Source organism: Mobula hypostoma, chromosome 3 (genome assembly GCF_963921235.1).
Source record: "Mobula hypostoma chromosome 3, sMobHyp1.1, whole genome shotgun sequence".
Taxonomy (NCBI): domain Eukaryota; kingdom Metazoa; phylum Chordata; class Chondrichthyes; order Myliobatiformes; family Myliobatidae; genus Mobula; species Mobula hypostoma.
The window spans coordinates 61,903,475-61,923,925 of record NC_086099.1 but is presented as its reverse complement, the minus strand read 5'-3'; the positions used below and the strand labels follow the sequence as shown (position 1 = coordinate 61,923,925).

At 38.4% G+C, this 20,451-nt stretch overlaps 1 protein-coding gene across 2 annotated transcripts in view; it reads left to right on the top strand.

The window, feature by feature from the left end:
- dcun1d4 (DCN1, defective in cullin neddylation 1, domain containing 4 (S. cerevisiae)) overlaps positions 1-20,451 on the top strand; it is a 66,103-nt gene that overhangs the window by 22,386 nt on the left and 23,266 nt on the right. For both annotated transcript variants that reach the window (XM_063043157.1, XM_063043156.1), the window contains 3 exons: positions 4,556-4,650; positions 5,408-5,478; positions 15,953-16,044. In XM_063043157.1, the coding sequence (XP_062899227.1) occupies positions 4,556-4,650; positions 5,408-5,478; positions 15,953-16,044 (258 nt within the window). The remainder of the gene's footprint in view (positions 1-4,555; positions 4,651-5,407; positions 5,479-15,952; positions 16,045-20,451) is intronic.

The following is a 20,451-nucleotide window of genomic DNA, read 5'->3' as shown; positions in this document are numbered from 1 at the left end:
GTTGTATCATAGAAATGAAATCCACACCCATTGGGGAGCAGAAGTTGAAACATATGTTTTAAAGCTGTAGAGTTTCTGCACCCACTTTGTTTAGTGATCATTAATTTTTTGCAGATTTGTTGGGGAGTGATTTAAGTAGTCTTCCTATGTTCAAGGAAACTTGAAATATTCATGCTCTTTGTCTATCTGGCGAGCTTACACAGAATGTTTTGTCATGAGGTGGTTTATTGAACCTGCTGTATCATGGATGGTTCTTGGTGGGCAAAGGGTTACCCTACTATTCTTTCTGCAAACATGATTCCTGATCATTATGAAGAGTACAATCACAGCTGTGGGGTATAGCCTGGATGATAGTGGAGTAATATATGCTGGGCCACTGGAGTGTTTCCCAATATTACCATCTAGAGCAGGGCTAACAATCCTTCTTGAGAGCATGTGCCCAAGTTGGTGACAATCTTATTTATATTTTTTTTTTAAAAATTCTCTTGCATGCCATGATAATCTTCAGCAGAGATTGTCATTGAATAATGAATTAGTAACAATAATTATTGCCTTTTTTTAAGGAAAAAGAATGAATCCTGTTGTTTATTTATGTGTATTCATCATTTTACTATTAATAAAAGTAAATAAATGTGAAATAAATTAAACATTCTGGAAACCTTTTCAAAAATATTTATTTTAAAAATACAATTGAAAAATAGTACTGTTATTTGTTTATTTTCTAAATACTGATGTGTACAGCAGATCTGCAAAGATTTGAAAACCTATCATCTAACACCACGTGTTCTTGCAACCGTCTAGCTAGCATCAAGCCAACATTAGACATTTCCTGTGAAGACACCTTACTGTTCTCGGGCTGTAAAAAAAAATCTTTCACTGTTTCATTTTCCAGTAAAGTTAATCATTATATTTTTTTTATTCTGGCTGGAGTTTATGCACATGTCTTAAGTTTGCCACTCCTGCTTTAGAGAGAGATTTATCCTGCTTTGTCACCTTGCCATCTTGAGACTCAATCCTTTTCTGATGAGGAGGAGGAAGAGAGGTCAAGAGATAATGATGTTGAAAAGGTCTCCATGAATGAATGTTGGAAGAACCTCGGAGGCTTGCAATTCATTTGACACTCCTTCGCTCATTTTTAGCACAATCAAGTACAGAAAACTATCTGCCACTCAGGCTTTTGAAATTATACACAGTGCTGCACTGGAACTTGACAATGGTTACCTGAATTAAATGGACATCCATTGGCATGACTGTTCTGTGCCACCCCACCCCAGCAGAGACTTGCTGGGGAATTGCCATTACGATAAACTTGTGTAAAACAGATAATCGGATTATTATGGCTTTTAGGGGCATAATGTTTCACTTGGTACCTTCACCCTCTTTCCACCATCTCAGTTTTATAGTGTTGCAAGATTTTCTTTTCATCACGCTCACTATCTATGTCCATTAACCACTTTGCACTGCAGGCTGATACATGTACAATACATTTTGTTTGTCTTTTTCCAAATGACTTGAGTTTGTGAAAGCTTCATACCCATCAGGTTTAGGTATGAGGCTCTTCAACACTCTTGATGGCACAAAACACTTTACTCCCAGAGATGTTTGGTGTCCAAGACAAATGAAAAGAGGAAGTCAGGTCTGCATTCTTAATTCATTTTCACCATCCTGCTGTGACTAATCAGCTCTGTTGTCTTCTGTAAAAACACGAGTGGCAAGAAAACAAGCAAGTCAATTTGCAGTCATTTTTATTTGTGTAGTCATAAATAAAGCCACACAATTGATAGATCAGTCCTGAACTTCCCTTAAGGTCTGTGCCTGGAGTCTCTCTCTATGAATGGAGGTTGCATCAACCCGTGAAAGGGAACTGAGAGCATTGTTAGTCTGGTTCAGACAGCATTCTCTTGCATTGTTTCAGTTGTTGGCTGTAGCTAGCTGAGTGGGAAGTACAGAGTGCTTTTGCAATACAAAGATAAAAGGATAGTATTAGTAGTAGAATGGAATATTGCATACATAGGCTTTTATTGAGCATTGTTGATTGCACCTTTAGAGTCATAGTGCTCAGCAGCACAGCCACAGGCCATTTGGCCCATCTAGACTGTGCTGAACTGTTATGATGTATTGTCCCATTGACCTGTACTTGGACCATGGCCTTCCATATCCCTCCTCTGTATGTACTTGCCAGAATTCCTGTTAAATGTTGAAATTGGACCCGCATTCACCACTTATGCTGGCTGCTTGTTCCACAGATACACCAATTTTTTGAATGAAGAATTTCCTCTTAAATCACTTTTTACCTTGACCTATGATCTCTAGTTCTAGTCTCAGCCAACCTCACTAGAAAAAGCCTGCTTGTGTTTACCCAATCTATAGCCCTCATACTTCTGTGTACCTCTACAAATCTTCCCACATTCTCTTATGCTCCAAGTAATAAAGTCCTAATCTATTCAACCTTTCCCTATAAATAAGGACTTTAAGTCCAAGCAAAATCCTTGAAAATTGTCTCTGTATTCTTTCTGTCTTACTCATATCTCTAAGCAGTTAATCAGAACTGCATGCAATACTCCAGTTAGGCCTCACCATCATAAGACCATAGGTATAGGTCTAGAATTAGTCTGTTCCGCCATTTTATCCTGGCTGGTCCATTTTTCCTCTCAGCCCCAATCTCCTGCCTTTTCCCTATATCCTGACCAATTAAGAGTCTATCAATCTCTGCCTTAAATATACACTAAGATTTGACCTCTGCAGCTGCCTGTGGCAAAGAATTCCACAGATTCAGCACTCTCTGGCTAAAGAAACTTCTTCTCATCTCTGTTTTAAAAGGATGCTGCTCTATTCTGAGGCTGAGTCCTCTGGTCTTAGACTCTCCCACCATAGGAAACATCCTCTCCACATCCATTCCATCAAGGCCTTTCACTATTTGATAGGTTTCAATTAAGTCACCCTTCATTCTTCTGAATTCCAGTGAATACAGGTGCAGAGCCATCTAACTCTCTTCATATGATAACTTAATCTTGTACAACTTCAACATAACATCCTGTACTCGTACTTTTATTTATGAAGGCCAATGTGTCAAAAGTACTCTCCACCACCCTATCTACTTGTGACGCCACTTTCAAGCAATTATGGATCTGTATTCTCAGATTCCTCTGTTCTACTGCACTCCCCAGTGCCCTACTGCTCACTATGTCAGTTGTACCCTGGTTGGTCCTCACACTTGTCTGCCTTAAATTCTATTTGCCTTTTGTTTTTAAACCCATTTTTCCAGCTGGTTCAGATCCCACTGTAAAGTTTGATAGCCTTACTGACTGTCCACTACGCCTCCATTTTTGGTGTAATCAATAAGTTTGCCGATCCAGTTTATGACATTATCTATTTCGTTAATACAGATAACAAATGGCAACAGACCCTGCACCATTCCCTGTGACACATCATAGTCACAGGCTTCCAGTCAGAAGGGGAACAATCTACTGCCAATCTCTGGCTTCTGTGAAGACAGTATTAAATCCAATTTACTACCTCATCCTGAATAACAAACAACTGAACCTTCCTGATCAGCTCGAATGCTGGACTTTGTCAAAGGCTTTGCTAATGTCCATGTAGATAACATCCATTGCCTTTCCTTCATCAACTTTAAGCAGTCCCTTAGAATAGCTTCCAATAATTTGCCCATTCCTGATGTCAGGCTCACCGGCCCATAGTTTCCTGGCTTATTCTTAAAGCCTTTCTTGAAAAACGAAACAATATTAGTGGCCTACTGCAATGAAACTGGCAGTCTGTGTTTGTAGGAGATGGTGATGTCTGATTTGTACAGAGCAATTAAATGAAAAATGTTATTTTCCAAACTGGTTCTTGTTTGACCAATAAGAAAGAGCAATTAGTAGTGGAGAGAGGGGAAACCAGTTCTGCTAGACTTTTGAATTTACTAATAATTGTGGCAGTTTGTTCATGTGTATGGGTATCTACATTTTGAGTGTAATCTGGAGAGGACCTGGACTTGAAGGTTGTGTGAGGGCTGTTTTGGTGCATTGCTTTAGAAAAAACTTGGTCAATGTGATGTTTACATTCTAATAAGTATAATTGCACATTAAGTAATTTTCCACTTCATTCCATTGTTGCTTATTGTCAGATGTTAGTCTCTCATCATTTTGGAGTTAAGCATCTTCACAAAGGTGAAATCAAAGATGTATAATAGCCCAGCAGTGTTTGATTCTGCAAATATTTTTTGAGAAAGACCTTCGAAGAAGAACTGATAGGGGGGAAAAAAAGACCTGAAAAACTGATAGAAAAAAAACTTTAAAAAAGGATGAAAGGTCTCAGCCCAAAACATCGACTGTTTACTCTTTTCCATTGATGCTGCCTGGTCTGTTGAGTTTCTCCAGCATTATGTGTGTGTTGCTTGGATTTTCAACATCTGCTGATTTTCTCTTGTTTGTGATTAGAAAAACCAGAGCTAGGTTTCCTTTCTCCACTTGATTATTGCTCTTTCTTATAACTAAATCTTCAAAGAAGAACGTGAGTGATTTAATATATTTAATTTTTAAAAATTTTCCTGCAGCACCGTGTATAGGAAACAAGACTCAACTAGGATGAAGCCTGAAGAAGAAGGGTTCTCCAGCAAGCGATGCTTAGAATGGTTCTATGAGTATGCAGGTGTGTTCAGATACCATGGGTCAATATTCATAACCACAAGGTAAATGTGGGAGTTCTCTGCTACTTTACCGTTGGTCTTTTTGCTAAAGTGACGTCATAATCCCAGGCCCTGTGCAAATATTACTTTTTTAAAATAAAAATAAAGACCAAGTTCAATTTTGATCAAATGACCATAGATCATTTTGGAAGAAGTAATTTGTCCTAAAAGACTTAAAATACTTATTTGGTGAAACAGTGTGGAGTAGACCCTTCTGATCCTCTGAGCCATGCTGACCCTGCAACCCCCAGCGAGCCAGATTAACCCTAACTTAATCACAAGACAGTTTACAATGACCAATTAACCTACTAGCCAGTAAATCTATGGACTGTTGGAGGAAATGGGAGCATCTGGGGAGGGAAAACCCAAGCTTTCCTTGAGGAGAATGTACAAATTCCTTACAGAATGGCGCCAGAATTGAACTGCGATCTCTGGAACGCCCTGAGTTGTAATAGCTTCACACTAACTGCTACACTACCATAGTACCCTGAAAAAAATGACACGTAGTGGATGTTATATTCCATCTATGCATATGATGATTTTTTGCACGCGCCTGTAAAATGTACTTTTAAAAAAATTTCTTAATGTTTAAATTGTGCCGGTAGCTTTACAGTTTGTAACATTTCACTTGTCTTCAATAGAGTAGGTAAGAAACTCTTCCTTGTTCAAAATCGCCTAGGATAATTATTGCACAAAGTATTCATGTACTCTATGTTACAGGTAGTGATGATGTCTTAGGCCCTGAAGACATGGAGAAATTCTGTGAAGACATTGGAGTAGAACCCGAAAACGTAAGTGAAATTGTAGTAATATAGTAAAAAGATGCTTATTCTTTTCAGAGATTTGGTAATCTATTGCTGCTGAATTTTTGGTTGAAAGTGTTATACATCAGGTACTTGTGGATATGTACTCTGAATTTGTCAATTTTCCCCCTGTTTGAGAAGCATTTCTGAAATCCTTATTTATGTGACTTTCAACACTTTGTACAGACAGAATATCCACTGACTTTAAACCAGCCCTAATGGCACAACATGAGGCCATACGTTATAAATAAGAGCTATCCAGCTAAATGCCACTAGAGTTTGGGTTGCAGCCTTTTAGGGATTCAAACATTTATTTAAGTAACCTTAAATGTAATGAGTTTGTAGGTCCAGGAAAGGACTGTATAGTCATCAAAGATCTCACTGTTAAAGGAGTGGATTTAAGGAGTCATCATTGGATTTCGATGGACAACTGAAGAGAGAGAGAAAGAAACGTAATAAGTACTTATGACTTTACTGCTTCTAAAGTATTGAGTTCTAAATCCTTATAACTTCCTGGATTTGAACAAAAATTTCTAGTCCTTGTATCCTGCTACCTATTACTTCTAATCTGTTGACTGGTTATTGACATTTTTTTTTTGGGGTGGGGGGGCGCGTGGAATTGGTTCTACCAAGCCACTTTTAGATGTTGAGCAACACAAAATGATGAAGGAACTCAGCAGGTCTGGTAGAATCTGTGGAGGGAAATAAACGGTTGATGTCTCAGGCTAAGACCTTTTATCAGGACCAGAAAGAAAAAGGCCGGAAGCCATAATAGATGTTAGATACTTCTCCTCTTTCACAGTAATTATTCATTTTTAGCTTTATAAATTGACCCTAAACTGTTTTCCTTCCTTTGGTATTTGACATTTCATTCCAATGAAATTGATCCCTTTTTCTCCAGTACCAATGTTCCATGAATTGAGACCCCAGCTTTCTACACTACCCTTTCAAAAAAATCTAGTCTTTTTGTGTATATGTTGGATATAAATTCAAATTTTTCCCATGATTATAAAGTGGTGCTACTTCCAATTTATTTCTTTGTTTGTCTTAAGTCTTGTTAGCAGAAGCTCTATGCCTTTTGCACCCTGCTTAACATTGGCAGTTCTACTTGTTGCATTCCATCCTGGTATGCCAACACCAGTATGATCCCCAGAAAGCCATCTGGCATGTGGTGGCAATTCTGCACTAAGCTTGAATCAATGGAAGATGCTCAACAGCTGTGCCAGGGCTTGAATGCTTTTACCTCTTACAAAGTGACATAGGTGACAACAGGGCTTTGCTTCCAGATGAGCTCAGTGCCTTCTATACTCGCATTGACTGTCAAACATGGAGGAATCTTCAGGAACTCCCACAGCACCCGATGACCCTGTGATTTCAGTGTCTGAGGTCGATGTAATAGCATTCTTCAGGAGGGTGAACTCATGGAAAGCATATGGCCCAGATGAGGGTACCTGGCTGGAGTCTTCACCAATATCTTTTTAAACCTCTTACTTTGGCAGTCTGGGGTACCCACCTGCTTCAAGCAGACTTAATCATATTGGTTCCTAAGAAGAATGTGGTGACCTGTCTCAATGATTTGTCCAGTAGCACTTGGATCCACAGTGATGAAGTGTTTTGGGAGGTTGGTTATGAGACATATCTACTCCTGCCTGAGAAGTGATTGGATCCGCTCCAATTTGCCTACTGTGACAATAGGTCCCCAGCAGATGCCATCTCATTGGCCCCTCACTCAACCCTGGAACATCTGGACAGCAAAGATGCATACATCAAGATACTCTTTATCAGCTACAGCTTGGCATTCAATGCTATCATCCCATCAAAACTAGTCAATAGTCTTCAAGACCTTAGTCTCAGTACCTCCTTGTGCAATTAGATCCTCTATTTCCTCACTTGCAGACCACAGTCAGTTCAGATTGGCAGCAACATCTCCACAGTCTCCATCAGCATGGATGCGCCACAAATCTGTGTGTCTAGCCCCCTGTTCAACTCAATTTACACTTCATGATTGTGAGGCTAAACACAGCTCCAGTGTAATATTTAAGTTTCCTGACAACACCACTGTCATTGCTGTGATGAATGAGCATACAGGAGGGAGACTGAAAATCTGGCTGAGTGGTGCCATAACAACACCTTCTCATTCAATGTCAGCAAGACCAAGGAGCTGATTATTGACTCAGGAGGAGGAAAATGGAGGTCTGTGAGCTTCTCTTTTTTAATCTTTTTATTGAATAAGTACACAGAAGGTAAACCATATTGGCACTAATACACTGTTAGAATATAATATATTACAGGAAATATTAATACAGAAAAAAATTAATACAAACAGTGCAATTTAAACATAAAATAACAAGGTAATATAATAGTATACTGATTTTTATATATATCAATAGAAAAAGAAAAAAAACCCCCAAAAAAAACCCACCGTGCAACTAGACTAAAAAGCAAAGCAAAGCAATGGGCTAACTAGGAAACAAGTGGAGTTAGAGAACTTAAAATCACATCCTCAAACCCGCCTCCATTAAAAACAGTTTAAAAAAAAACACAAGGAGGGAATATAAATATGGACCGAGGAAAAAAAAATTACATTAAATGAAAATGTTGAATAAAAGATCTCCAGGTCTGATCGAATTTAACTGAAGAATCATAAAGATTACTTCTAATTTTCTCCAAATTTAAGCATAATATCGTCTGGGAAAACCAAAAAAATGTAGTTGGAGTATTAGTCTCTTTCCAATGTTGTAAAATACATCTTTTCACCATTAAAGTAAGAAATGCAATCATTCTACGGGCTGAAGGAGAAAGATTAATGGAAATTTTAGGTAATCCACAGATAGCAGTGATAGGATGAGGAGAGATATCTATATTCAATACCTTTGAGATAATATTAAAAATGTCTCTCCAAAAAGTTTTCGGAGTAGGACAGGACCAAAACATATGAGTTAAAGAGGCTATCTGCCCCTGACATCTATCACAAAAAGGATTAATATGAGAATAAAAACAAGCTAATTTATCTTTGGACATATGTGCTCTATGGACAACTTTAAATTGAATTAGGGAATGTTTAGCACAGATAGAGGAAGTATTGACTAGTTGTAAAATCTGCACCCAGTCATCTGCCGAAATAATAAAACCCAATTCCTGTTCCCAATCTGACCTAATCTTATCAAATGGAGCTTTCCTAAGTTTCATAATAATATTATAAATAATAGCCGTTGCACCTCTCTGACATGAATTAAGGTTAATTATAGTATCTAAAATATATATAGGAGGGAGCATTGGAAAGGAAGAAAGTGTAGTACTTAGGAAATTTCTAACTTGTAGATATCTAAAAAAATGTATTCTTGGTAAACTATATTTATTAGATAATTGTTCAAAAGACATAAGGGAACCATCTAAAAATAAATCCAAAAACCGTGAAATACCCTTAGTCTTCCAAATTTGAAAAGCACGATCTGTGAAAGAGGGAGGAAAAAATGTTACTATCGCTAGACCAAATTGGTTAAGATCAAAAAATTTTCTGAATTGAAACCAAATACGTAAGGTATATTTAACTATCGGGTTACAGACCTGTTTGTGGTGTTTCAAATCAAAAGGAAGAGAAGAACCTAAAATAGAGCCAAGTGCATAACCTTGAGCAGATTGTAATTCCAATGCTACCCATTTACGAATGGATAGTGTATCTTGGTCAAGTAACCAAAATTTCATGTGTCGAATATTAATTGCCCAATAATAGAATCTAAAGTTAGGTAATGCTAAACCTCCATCTCTCTTAGCTTTCTGTAAATGTATTTTACCCAGTCTCGGGTTTTTATTTTGCCAAATAAATGAAGAGATTTTAGAGTCAACTTTATCAAAAAATGATTTTGCAACAAAAATCGATAATGCCTGAAATATATATAAAAATTTTGGCAAAACAAACATCTTAACTGCATTAATACGACCGATCAACGTTAAATATAATGGAGACCATTTAAATGAAAGTTGGATAATATGATCAATTAAGGGTAAAAAATTAGTCTTAACTAGATCTTTGTGTTTACAAGTAATTTTAATCCCAAGATATGAAAAATAATTATTAATCAATTTAAACGGAAGGTTATGATGCAAGGGAAGTTGCTTATTAATCGGGAAAAGTTCACTCTTACTTAGATTTAACTTGTAACCGGAAAAGAGACTAAATTGTGCTAATAAATCTAAAGCAGCAGGGATAGATTTTTGAGGATTAGAAATATATAAAAGTAAGTCATCAGCATAAAGTGATACTTTGAGACTTTAAGCCCCGAGTTATCCCAAAAATATTTGGAGATTCTCGAATAGCAATTGCAAGAGGTTCTAATGCAATGTCAAATAATAAAGGACTAAGAGGACAACCTTGTCTAGTACCTCGAGAAAGAGCGAAAAAGGGTGAACTTAAAGAGTTAGTACGAACTGAGGCCATAGGAGACTGATATAACAATTTAATCCGGGATATAAATTTCGAGCTAAAATTAAACATTTCAAGCACCTTAAATAAGTAAGGCCATTCTACTCTGTCAAAGGCTTTTTCAGCATCTAAAGAAATAACGCACTCAGGAACATTTTGTGAAGGAGTATAAACAATATTTAAGAGTGTGCGAATGTTATAGAAAGAGTAACGACCTTTAATAAAACCCATTTGGTCTTCCGAGATAATATAGGGAAGTGCTTTTTCTAATCTGTTTGCTAATAATTTAGAAAAAATTTTAGAATCAACATTTAATAAAGATATTGGTCTATAAGATGCACATTGAGCAGGATCTTTATCCTTCTTTAATATTAGAGAAATTGACGCTCTATAGAAGGATTGGGGAAGTTTACCAAGTTTTAATGAAGCCTCCAGAACCCTAAAAAACCAAGGGGTTAATGAAGGTGCAAAAAATTTATAAAATTCCGCGGTAAATCCATCAGGGCCAGGAACTTTCCCCAGGTTCATAGAAAAAATAACATTCTTAATCTCATCAGTGGTAATGGGAGTATCTAGCATAGAGGATATATCCTGTGAAATCTTAGGGAAATCTAGGTTATCTAAAAAGTCATTCATATATTTAGAGTCTCGTAAAGACTCTGATTGATATAAGGAAGAATAAAAATCAAAAAAGGCTTGATTAATCTCAGCATGATCAAGTATCAGTTGATCATTTTGATTATAAATCTGATTAATTTGAAATTTAGTATAATTAGTCTTCAACTGATTAGCCAACAGTTTACCAACTTTGTCACTATGTACATAAAATTCACTTCGTTTTCTTTAATTGATTTACAATCGAGGACGAAAGTAATAAACTGTGTTCCATTTGAAGTTCAGTTCTTTGTTATACAATTCCTCAGAGGGAGCTGTAACATATTTCTTATCAATTTCCTTAATCTTGTTCACAATTACCAGCTCCTCCTGCTTCAGCTTCTTCCTCAAAGCAGCAGAATATGAGATAATCTGACCATGAATATAAGCTTTAAAAGTATCCCAAAGGATGTTCATAGAAATATCTTCCGTATAGTTGATTGTAAAGAAAAGATCAATCTGTTCATTCATAAAGTTAACAAAATCCGAGTCCTGAAGCAACAGCGAATTAAAACGCCATTGTCTATTATTTTGTGTATTGGCCTGAATTTTAATAGAAAGCTTAAGTGGAGCATGATCCGAAATGGTTGTAGAGTCATAATCACATTTAACCACTGAAGAAATAAGACGAGAGTCAATAAAAAAAATAATCAATTCTTGAATAGGAATGGTGAACGTGTGGAAAAAAAAGAAAAATCTTTTTCCTGAGGATGCAAAAAACGCCAAATGTCCGTTGACCCAGAATCAGAGAGGAATGAGTTAATCAAAGTTGCAGATTTATTGGATAAGGTCCGTAAAGGAGCCGGACGGTCCAAAACTGGAAATAAACAAGTATTAAGATCTCTGCCCCAGATCAGTGAAAACTCATTCAAATTTGGGAACAGATTAAATAGTGATTTATAAAATTCCGGACAGTCCATATTGGGAGCATAAATGTTAACCAAAACTACCTTTTTATTAAAGAGTAGACCACTAACCAATAAAAATCTACCATTCGGATCAGAAATAATATTATGTTGTACAAAAGTAACTGAGGGGTCTATAAAAATAGAGACACCTCAAATCTTAGCGTTCGAGTTCGAATGGAATTGTTGATCCTTCCAAAATTAAAAAAAAACTTGGTCTGTCCCCCCTCCGCACATGGGTCTCTTGTAAAAATAGAACATGTGCTTTAAGTCTCCGGAATACTTTAGAAACTTTTTTCCTTTTAATTGGATGATTAAAACCGTTGGTATTCCAAGAGACAAAATTAATAATAGTCTCCATAAACCCTAAAGTCAACCCCCAAAAAAAAAGGATTGACAATAGGTTTGACCCACGAACCGGGAAAGGGAACAGAACAAACAAGAGATAACGGGAAGGAGAATGCAACCAATGCTTCAGTAATGTAAATAGCCCAAGAAGAAGAAAACTAAAAAGTGAAGCCCCTCCCACCACCCCCACCCCATGACCCCAAAGCTAAATCTAAAGCAGACCAGCCAGAAAGAAGCGAGCACTAAAACTACCCCCATGACTTCCGATAGACGCTCACTAAAAAAAGTGTAAGTATAAAAAAGATCAGCTAAAGTTATAAAACAGTAAAGGAATAAAAAAAAAGTAGACCAATTAAGACAAACACGATATAATACAAAGAAAAAGCCAGTAAATATAAAGAAAACCATAACGAGCAACAGACCCTATGATTAAACAAAAAAAAGAAATGAGATAATTAACATAGACTAGTTAGGAAAAATTACAAAAAGTACATTTGAACACTACAAAATTTAAGGCCTCAAAGGAAATACGTGAAATGATGCTGAGGGAATAACCATCCAGAATCCCCAGGGAAAAAGAAAGGAATGACGCAGTTGAAAAAAAGTTTGGCAATCATATTAATTAACCAAAAATAAACTTTCCTGCCCATATAAAGCAAAAAAAAATTAAACCCAACAGATTAACAACCTCCGATCAAACGAGGATAATTAAAAATTACGATTAAGATGTTGAAGGTGAAAATTGATCCAGGTAACTCTGGGCATCTGATGGAGAATCAAAAAAACGGGGAGCCCCATCAAGCGTGCAAATCCTTAAACGCGCTGGATAAAGCAGCACTGGTTTTAAATCCATCTTGTAGAGTTCCAACATCACAGATCTGTAACGAACCCGTTGATCCCGAATCTATTTACTGAAGTCTTCCACGAATCGGAAATGAAGATCCAAAAAATCAATGTAACCTTTAGAACGAGCGAATCGAAGTAATTTCTCCTTGTCTTGAAAGTAATGAAATAGTAAAATGACATGTCGAGGTTTATCTGACTTAGACGAATACGATGGAACTCTGTGAGCTCGATCCAATAATGGTGGTTGGTCAGGAAATACGGTGGGAAATGCATCTTTTAAAAGTTGAGAAAAAAACTTTATAGGGTTGTCAGATTCAGCAGCTTCACGAATACCAATAATTCGAATATTCTGCCGTCTCATTCTGGATTCTAAGTCAGAGTTTTTAAAAGTCAGAAAGTCAAGTCTTTTTCTTCATTACAGTAATTGTTTCTTCAATTTTCTTCAATTTTGAGTTCATTTTGTTGCGTGGATTTTTGAAGATTAAATATAGCAGACTGATGTTCCGTGATAGATGTTTGCATTTTATCGATTGCATCTGCAATTTTCTGGAGATTACTTGAAATTTCCGCACGAATCAGCTCCGTTATAGAGGTTGAAATTTCCGTTTGAATTAGATCCGATATAGCTTTCAAAGTTAACAGTGGTTCAGTCGGATGAAGATCGGTACCTTTCGGTCTAACCGGAGGTTTGCCGTCTTTCCCATTTTTCCCATTCTTAGACATAGCAGACCGTAAAAGCATCCGAATAGCAAAAAACACAATTTGTTTCAAAGTATTATAAAAGTCGATGCCTTAATAGTTAGCTTAAATATAGCTGATCATAGGAAAAAAACTCAGAGGTAATGGAGCGAGTCAAGAACACGACTTCACTCCATGAGCTCTACCGGAAGTCCCTGAATGTCTGTGAGCTAGAGCTTATTGAGGGATCAGAGGCGGAGAGGGTTAGCAACTTCAAATTCCTCATTGTTAACATTTCAGAGGACTTGTCCTGGGCCCAGCACATTAATGCAATTAATAAGAAAGCACAGCAGCGTTTCTACTTAGAAGTTTGCAAAAATTCAGCACGACATCTAATACTTTGACAAATTTCTATAGATGTGTGCTGGGGAGTATATTAATTGGTTGTATCACAGCCTGGTATGGAGACACCAATGCCCTTGAATGGGAAAAGTCAACAAAAAGTAGCGGAGATGGCTCAGTCCATCATCTATATGGAGCGCTGTCACAGGAAAACAGCGTCCATTATCAGGGACCCCCACCGCCCAACTGCTGTTCGGAAGAAGGTACAGGAGCCTGAGGACTCACGCTACCAGGTTCAACAGCAATTATTAGCTCTCAGCCATCGGGCCCTCGAATTCGTGGGGATAACTTCATCCAGCTTCATTTGCGTCATCACTGAACTGTTCCCACAAATATTGACTCTCAAGGACTCTTCATCTTGTGTTCTCTATTTATTGCTTGTTTATTTATTTTTCTCTTTTGTATTTGCACTGTGTTGTTTGTCTACCCTGAAGGGTGCAGTAGGGAAATTCTAGACAACTTCTAGGTTACTTGGTTGGCCCATTATTGTAGGCTGAAGGGCCTGTAATGTGCTGTAGATCTGTGTTTTCTGGGGGAAGCTAGAGGTCAAAGAGCCAGTACTCATAGGAGGATTAGAGGTGGAGAGGGTAAATAACTTTAAATTTCTGGGTGTTACTGCCTCAGAGGACCTGTTCTGGATCCATCTTATAAATATAATTGTAACGAAAACACAACAGCACCTATACTTCAGGAGTCTGCAGAGATTCGGCATGTCATCAAAAACCTTGGCAAACTTCTATAGATGTACGGTGGAAAGTGTGCTGACTGGCTGCATTAGAGCTTGGTATGGAATATCAATGCTTTTGAGCGGAAAATCCTACAAAAACTAGTGGATTCAGCCCAGTACATCATGGGTAAAAAAAACTCCCAATCATTGAGCACATCCACACGAAACATGGCTGTAGAAAAGCAGCATCCATCATTAAACATCCTCACCAGCCAGGCCATGCTCTTTTCTCATTGCTGCCATCAGGCAGAAGATACAAGCCTCAGGACACGCACTATCAAGTTCAAGAACATTTACTACCCCTCAACCATCAGGCTCTTGAACAAAAGGGATAACTTCACCCGTTTAAGGACTCTTTTATCTTATTTCATGCTCATTATTTATTGCTATTTATATCTGCATTTGCACAGTTTTTGTATGTCCATTGTTTACAGTTACAGTTCTATAGATTTGTTAAGTATGCCCACAGAGAAGGAATCTCAGGGTTGTAGATGGTGACATGTACGTGCTCTGATGATAAACTTTACTTAGAACTTTGAACTTTAATAGTTATCAACAGGAATTCATCCAGTGTATGCTGCTGCCTTTTGATTGCAAATGAACAAAATCAGTGCAATACTTTTAACGATTGCATTCTCCAAACCTTCATTTTCATTGTAACATTCAAGATGCTTGCTGATGCCTTCAAATTCTTCGTAGTTCCTAACTTGCTGAAGTAGTGAAATCATTTTATTTTTGCTCCCTGCCGTTTGACATCTCCAAGCCCGAATGCCTGAAACTGCAGTGAACAAAACAGTTCTGAATTGTCTTGCTGCTTATTTGTTGCCAACAATCAGTGATTTTAAAAAAAAAATCACTGCTTTTTGAACAATTGATACAGTTTTAAGGCTTCTCTCTAAGCATGGTGTAGTTTCTTCTGGCCACACAAATGCACGTGACTAATGCTACTTAGAAACTGTTTGGGAACAGTATCCTGTCCCAATTAAGCAGCATAGAGTTCCAAATAAATGAAGGGCTATTTGCTTGATTGGGTTTGTGATCCGGAAGAACATTATTTCATTTGGTTGTAATATGTACAGTTAAATGATGGTAAACTTGACCTTGTATAGTTAACAATTATCCCCTTTTGGAAGATGTTTTTCTTCCCTCCCCTTCCGAAAATAAAACAAAAATACAATAACGATATCAGTCAATTGGTGTCTTTGTAATTTCTATAATTTTCACTTCTTTACTAGTTCCCACATTGGTGCCAAGTATTATTTATCTAAATATAATTACCTCTCAAGGACCACAGTCTTTTTTATCATGGACGATTTGTTTGAAGTTCTGCACTATTGAACATGCCCTTGTTGGCAATTTTTTAAATTACTTGTTTAAAATACTTGTTTAATTTACATTTTGTGATGAAATGAAAGAAAATTATATCTGCAAAATGCATTCAAGAAGTAATTTTTCATTATTCAAATGTTATTCTTGTAGGTGGTTATGTTGGTGCTGGCTTGGAAATTAGATGCCCAGAGCATGGGCTACTTCAGTCTACAAGAATGGTTGAAAGGAATGACCTTATTACAGTATGTAAAGTTTTTGGTTTTGTAGTTCTTTTTAATAGTTAACTTTAATTCTAACAGCTAACAAAGCAGAAATGCTATTCCTTTTTATGGGTAAAATTATGGTTGACTTCTAAACCTCTTATGAAATTCAATTATACTTTTTCAGCTTCTTCATTTTTAGATGCAGAAGACGCTCCAGTCTTTCATACCTGTACCGCTGGTAGCTGCATGCTGTCTTTGCTGCAGCAACAATGTCAAATATACTTAGGCAGTATCTCATACAATTTATTAGTCACAATGCAGTTATTTCTAATTCAGGTTACAGTAAAACTCCAACAATCTGGATTGGTAGCCATCTCACCTGATGTTTCCCTTGCTACCTCAAATGCACTGTAGATCCAGTTCCCATGCTGCCTTGAAATTCGCTGGAGTTTTTAAAATATATGACTGTGAAAAATAAAGTCATTTAAGTGTATTGGGGTATTAATAGGAATGGTACACAATAATCTGGAAGGTTTAACAGACTTGCATCACCAAAATCCTGAGCATACTGCATCAATGGAGTTTTACTGTAGTTGTCAATCTTGTTCGGGTTGATGTGGGTATGAAAATACTAATGTGGTATGTATTGTGTATGGGCACAACTACATATCAATTAACTAAAAGCACGTACATGGGAGATGGCCTTAACCAGTGTATTCACATTGCAGCTAGAGAGAGCAATGCACATGTGTAGACAACAGCACATGTGCAGACAACAGATCAATATGTAGTACTAAGGAGGGGGCCATTGCTCTGAAAGTAACACATCCATGCATTATACTTTCTCCCCCTTTAGAATAATGTAACATAAAACTCTATACAAAATATTCAACTTCCCTTTCATAAACCCATATTCCAAATAAACATGCTGTCACAATAACAGTCCATAACTAACTTCAGAGCTCTAATGTTGTGGTCTTTTGGGTGGCGCTCTGTTTCTTTCAGGATAGCACCTCTAGACCTGTGGAGTGGCATCTGGTTTGGCAGGTATCTTGCCAATGATAATATTCTCGTCGTACCTGTGGAGTGGCATTAGGTTTGATAGGTGTCTTGTCTAAGACAATATTCTGTTTCCAATGTCACGTTTCTGTCAGTGACATGATCATAACTGAGAAGTAAGTCTGATGACTGAAATGTATCTCTCTTATTGGATGGAAACAACTCGGGTGGATTCTTCAGTTGAACATCCGGTATTCAGTCCACGTGATGTCTCCATGTCTGATCTCCAACATTCACTGTGTACATCAGTGGTCCAGTTCTTGTACCTATCCTACGGGTGTCTACTTGCCTTCTTGGTAATCACGTGCTAGGATTTCCTGTAAAATCTCAAAGCTCCTTGCTGCTTCACTTGGCAACTGGCTGAAGTGTTTATTCCGCACTTCCTTCTGAGATCTGTGCTAGATCTCAGATTCCTGTTCATGAACAACATTGCGGTGTTTGATTTGTTGTCGCCTGAGCGATGTTCCGATGCACAAAAAGGAAGTTGTCCACCTTGTGCTGTAGAGAAACAAACTCCTTGTCCATCGCTTTAATGGACTTCTCGAAGGCTTGGATAAGCCTTTCAGCTAACCCACTCATTGCTGGTTGGTTCTGGTAAGCCATTTCTGGTGAAGGTGGTTCTCAGAGTGGAGACCCTCTTTGCTGAGGTGGTTGACTTCATTGTTATAACCTCCTGCTGCTTTGAATGAGTGTCCACAGCAATCAGGAACACGTAGTCCATGAATGCCCAGCAAAGTCAATATGTACTCTTTGCTGTGGTGATGATGGTCACTCCCATGTGTGTAAGAGTGCCTGTGCGGGTGCATTTTGAACTTTTTGGCATCCCCACAGCTTTTGGCTAGGTCTTCAATGTGTTGCTCGGGGCGAGACTCTTCATCTTGTCTGTACCCAGGTGTCCTTCATATAGATTTTCTAACATTCTGGTGCGCAGTTTAGGGAGCGATCAGCATCAGCATTCTTTGACGTACAGACTGTTGATCTTGTCTTGCTGAGAACTCTGCAGATGTAGGGTTACCATGAACTGGCCATCCGTGCATGGTGATTTCATGTTGGGTCATTCCTTATTTCGGAATTTGTTACCAGTAGCTGGTCCACCAATGAAGTGTGGAACACTTCTGCTCGGTCACAGTATGAAAACGTTTCTTCTTCAGTTGCCAGTAGTGGAAGATGTGACAAGCCATCAGCATTGCTGTGGTGTTTGGTACCCTTGAGCTCTCTGTTGGGTTTCTAGGAATAGTGCCCAACATTGTAACGGGGTAGCTGACACGACTAGAATTCCCTTCCTGGGATTGAGGCTGGTGATCTGACACTAGCGTAAACGTTTGTCCGTAAAGGTAATGGTGGAACTGCTTTATTCCGCTTGCTCGATTAAAAACCTCTCTGTCGATCTGTGTGTGGTTGTGTTCTGCGCTCGTCAGTGATCTTGAAGCAAATGCAATCAGGTGTTCAGATCCATCTTTCATAATGTGTGACAAAATGGCTTCAGTGCCATAAGAGGACGCATCGCACACCAGTCTGACGGGCAGAGATGGGTCATAATGGGTGAGCAGTTCATCGGATGTTATTAGTCTCTTTGTTACCCTGAATGCTTTTTTCACATCTTTCTAGCCATTCCCACTTTGCTGCTGTCTGTAACTGTGCATTCAATGGCTGCAGCACTGTAGCAACGTTTGGGAGAAATCAGTGGTAGTAGTACCCAAGTATGACCTGAGTTGTGACACATTTTCTGGTTTGGGTGCCTCTGTAGCACTGCTTCAATCTTCTCTTGTGACTTGTGTAAGCCATGCTTGTCAGTGGTATGTCCACAATGAAATTTCATTCTTGGAAAACTCACATTTCTCTCTCTTTGTGCGCAGACCATACTCACTCAGCCTGATAAGCACTTCAAGATCCTGGAGGTGATCTTCATCATTCTTGTTAGTCATGATGATATCATCAAGGTTCCCAGGATATCTTGGAGCACTCCATTGCTCTTTGCCAAATTACTGGAACTGATACGACACCAAAGATGAGGCGATTATAATGGAACAGTCCCATATGAGTGTTGATCATGAGGAGCTTCCTGCTTGAGTCCACAAACCCCATTTGCAGATAGGCTTGTGAAAACCTCTCCCTGCCTGTCAAAGTTGTAAAAAGTGTCTTCCTGTTTGTAGCAGGGGATACTGATCAGTATGCAGCATTTGATTGATGTTCACCTTGAAATCCCCACATATGTGAACAGCTCTGACCTTCCCTTTCTTGATCACTGGGACAGTGGGTGTGTCCCAATCACTCCACTCAGCCTTGGAGAGAATTCCAAATCCCTACAACCTCTGCAGTTCAGCATCCACTTCAGGATGTTATACGTAGGCCACTGGACGCACTTTATGGAATCTTGGTGTTAACTGTTTCATCCATTTCAATTCTGGCTGGTATCCTTTCTCCTGCCCTGTATCTCTTGCCAATCAACTTCCAACCTCTACTTCATCCCTCCCCCCACCCAGTTTCAGCTATCACCTTGTGTTTCTTCCTCCCCTCTCAACCACCACCTAACTCGACGACTCATCTTTTTTTTCTGCAGTCCTGATGAAGGGTCTCAGCTTCAGTTTCCAGCATCTGCAGATTTTTGCTTGTTTGTGACTGCCCTCATGCCACTGAGTTTATCAATCCCTTTCTCAAGCACCTCATTAGCATTAAGCAGCTGTGCCAGTCTCTGGTTAGTGCTGCATTTGGGCTGCCGTTGCCTGTTCATGCCACACTGAGAGCTTTGATTGATTGGCAGTCTAGTTGGATTTTTGTCAACCATTCGCATCCGAAAAGTGCTAGCCCTCCACTTTTCAATACATAAAGCTCTAACTGTTATGTTTGGCCTCCATAGGTCATATTTACTTTCAGTTTATCTTTGGGAGACACTTTTCTGTCTGTGTAAGTCTTCAGCATCACTGTGGTCTTTAATGGTATCTTAGAATACAGTTTGTTGTAGCCAGCCTCTGGAATTATGGACAAAGCTGACCCTGTATCCAGTTCCATTTTCAGTTTCACACCAGACACATCTATTGTGAACCTGATGATTTTGTGATGATCTTCAGTAATGCTACGCAGTTCCAGGCCTGACAATTCACCTTTATCAGACTCTGTTGTCTGATTCTGTTTTACATTTGGTAACTATGCATTTGCTTAGTTTTGTGTTTGAGACTTTTCACTAGATTGTGCTTTTTGACTGTCTTGCACACTCCCTCTGTGACCTTGTCTGTGGCACTTTCTGCAGACTTCTTCTTTGACCCAACAGAGTCATTTTCATCGTGGGAGATTTGCCACATTGATAACATCTTTGTTTGCGCCATTCAGGAACGTTTTGTGTATTTCATTCTAACCTTTTATTGTAGCTCAGTTCTGCTGCAATCTCTT